A 3048-nucleotide genomic window follows, 5' to 3' on the forward strand; every position below is an offset into this window, starting at 1 on the left:
CCTTTACTGGTTCCATCCCCGCCTCTTTGACCTGTCTGTCTCCTCTCCACCTGTCTTCTCCTCTATCCATCTTCTATCCGCCTCCCCCTCTCTCCCTATTTATTTCAGAACCCCCTTCCCCTCCCCCATTTCTGGAGGAGGGTCTAGGCCAGAAATGTCAGCTTTCCTGCTCCTCTGATGCTGCTTGGCCTGCTGTGTCCATCCAGCTCTACACCTTGTTATCTCAGATTCTCCAGCATCTGCAGTTCCTACTATCTCTGAAACATTTCATTGCCGCTGTCGATCGGAACGATCACAGTCCCCCAGCTGACCAGAGGTATTCGCTCCGCCCCAGGCACTCACCGCCTCCCGGACCCCCGGCGCATCGTAACCCTGATCGAAATACGGCAACGCGTCCACCACCACATCCCCGGCCACCGCCAGCGGGCCCGCCATCTTGAGCGCCCTCAGCTCACCGCGCCTGCGCGCCTGGTAACACCCCTCCGAGAGCTGCTCTTCTGACTGCGCCTGCGCGTCCAGAATCCCGCCACTGAAGCTCTGCCTGCGCCGGCACGCTGAAAGCTGCGGTCCCTTCGGAGCATGCGCGCGTTGTATCAACTTGTAGCTACATCCCCCACTGAGTAACGCGCTGACGCGGGGTAGTTGGGGTTTCCTCCTCAGGTCAATCTTCATTGGCCACCCTGACCGGCAGCTCCCTCAATATAAACCTGAAAACAATAATCACTGTACAAAAGTTTTCTGAAGGAGTGTTTAGGCCTGAAACGTCAGCTTTCCTGCTCCTCTTGGCCTGCTGTGTTTATTTAGCTCTACACCTTATTACTACAAAAGTTAATGCTGTTTATCTATAACATGCCTTGCAGAAATTCACCAAGGGTCCTTCGACAGTACCTTCCAAACCCACCATCACTTCAGAATTAAATGCACACCCCATGCACAGCACTACAAAAGTTCCTATTTAACTATGTGTTCCCACATGTGTTTATGTGATTGACCACACATGAATAGTGGCATCAGTCAGCAATAACTGAAGACCCTCTAGCCAGTTTATGCATGCACAGGTGGCCAAACTGACAACTTTGTGTTTGGCCCAATTACTCTGTTTTTAAAGTTGGTGCTTGGCATAATGTCAATATCAAGTGTTGTAAAGCATAGATTGACCCCCCCACCATGAGAACCAAAACCAAAACACCAAAAAAGGGAGCACCTCAGCCTGTAATCTGTTAAGGGTGTAACCTGTCTTTCAGCAGTTTATAATGGTTAATTCAAGTATCCCTGACACTCATTTCACAACCAACAAGTAACAATTCATTTATCTAACTAATACTAATAAATTAAACTATTAACAAACTGAACAAATCCCTTCTGACTGCTAACTATTCCCAAATAAAGCAAGACTTTAACAGTATGCTGTTCCAATAAGTATAAGACCCACTTATATGACAAATCAATTGAATTTAGTCTCACAAAATATAGCCAGGATATGCCTTCCAGAATGTTCTGTGTGTTCTCCATCAATTCTTCTGTCAGGAATCTTAGCTAGGAGTGCCATGGTACCATTGTGAATAAATGGTGTTTTCTCTAAGAGCTGAGAGCTGTTATCTCCAGCAGATAGCAGTTAACGCTGCCAACTTTCCAACTGCTCCCTTCTTTTATACCCCTATGACTTATCAATTTCTTACAATTGGATTGGTGCTAGATTGTCAAAGCCATCAGATTCAAATTTAATCGGTTTTTGATATCTAAGTACCAAGTTCAAATTGATTGGCTAAATTCAAAAATCTGCTGCCTTGGTAAAAATGCTGCTTGGCCTGCTAACGGTACAGCTTTGTGTGCAAATGTTTCAATTCAGGTGCTCTCTGAACTTGCAAGCTTTCAAGCTGCTCACAGACATCTCCAAGCATAGAAAAAGCACAATCTATTAAAGGACCACCCAATGCTTTCTCCCCCAGCATTTTACAAACAAGAGAGACAGTTTACATCAGGGGATGAAGTTTGATGTAGGAACCATGGGAATGGCCCTGCATGGGTAAGAGACATGGTCAATGTGAGGTCAGGTTCAGTGACATGTAAAGTTCGGGTAGGTGTGACAGTCCTGAACAAGCACGTGGACCATATGAAAGCTGTAAACTCGCAAAACGTGCCTCGCTCCTCAGAATAGTCAGAACCCGGGGATTCTCCCTCTCTGTCAAGCGTTGAAGATACCTGGGAATCTGAGATGGATGCGGCGGATGTCACCGCTTCAAAGTCTTTGCTGTTTAAAGAGGAGGATGAATTTCTTCTGAGATGCTCCAGGCAAAAGAGGCGAGCTACTGTCCTGCCTGTATAAGAGACAGAATCAGAGGTACGTGACCCAGTGCTAAAGTTCCCTAGAACTGGCCTATGTTCTCGAAATCAGAGGGGATGGGATGTAGTGATTGTAATGAGGTCAGCCAGGTGGACCCCATAGTCTAGCTGGTATTGCAGAACAATGAACTCCTGAACTCAAATATTAAATGATTTGTGAACTGCCTTCCAATGGGCTCTGTCACCTCTTTAATTGTATCAAACCAGTGGATGTCATTGCCTCCCTAACCAATTCGGAACGGTGGTGAGCTGATCAATGTCTCCATTGGGTTGAGTTAGATTTAGTTTAGTATTTGAAAAGCTCTGTCCTTTCTGGTCTTGGGACCTACAGCATGCATTTCAAACAGGGCCCCTTTTCCCAAAATTTGGATATTCCCAGGTGCAAACATTAGATTAGAATGAAAAACCTTCAATACTGGGTCAGGAATGTGGGCTTTTCCACTTGTTAGTTTGAGCAGATATTCTAGGTAAAGGCCTGGAACAAGAGATAAAAGTCACAGGTTATTGTTTTTAAGCAACTGTACATCCTCAACAGCTGGTGCCATGGAGACCATTCTAAGATAGTAATCTCTCTAATCCCACAGTAAACTGAAGAGCTGGTCACAGCTAAAGCAAGAGGGGAAATCAGAAATCAATTGAGGAAAAAAATTCCTTTGCTCAGAGGGTGGTGAACCTGTGGAATTCTCAACCACAGAATGCTGTAAA

The 3048-nt window shown here is 45.6% G+C and overlaps 1 protein-coding gene across 2 annotated transcripts in view; it reads right to left on the reverse strand.

The window, feature by feature from the left end:
• bcas2 (BCAS2 pre-mRNA processing factor) overlaps nucleotides 1-1579 on the reverse strand; it is a 35756-nt gene extending 34177 nt beyond the window's left edge. Inside the window, exon 1 of one of the 2 annotated variants that reach the window (XM_048611955.1) lies at nucleotides 1465-1579. In XM_048611955.1, coding sequence (XP_048467912.1) covers nucleotides 1465-1512 — 48 coding nt within the window. In that variant the 5' untranslated portion in view covers nucleotides 1513-1579. Of the gene's footprint in view, nucleotides 1-342; nucleotides 483-1464 lie in introns of those variants that run through there. The other variant, XM_048611954.1, reaches the window with a different exon arrangement.
• Nucleotides 1580-3048: the final 1469 nt, after the last annotated feature.

Source organism: Rhincodon typus, chromosome 25 (genome assembly GCF_021869965.1).
Source record: "Rhincodon typus isolate 14 chromosome 25, sRhiTyp1.1, whole genome shotgun sequence".
NCBI classification, from domain to species: Eukaryota; Metazoa; Chordata; class Chondrichthyes; order Orectolobiformes; family Rhincodontidae; genus Rhincodon; species Rhincodon typus.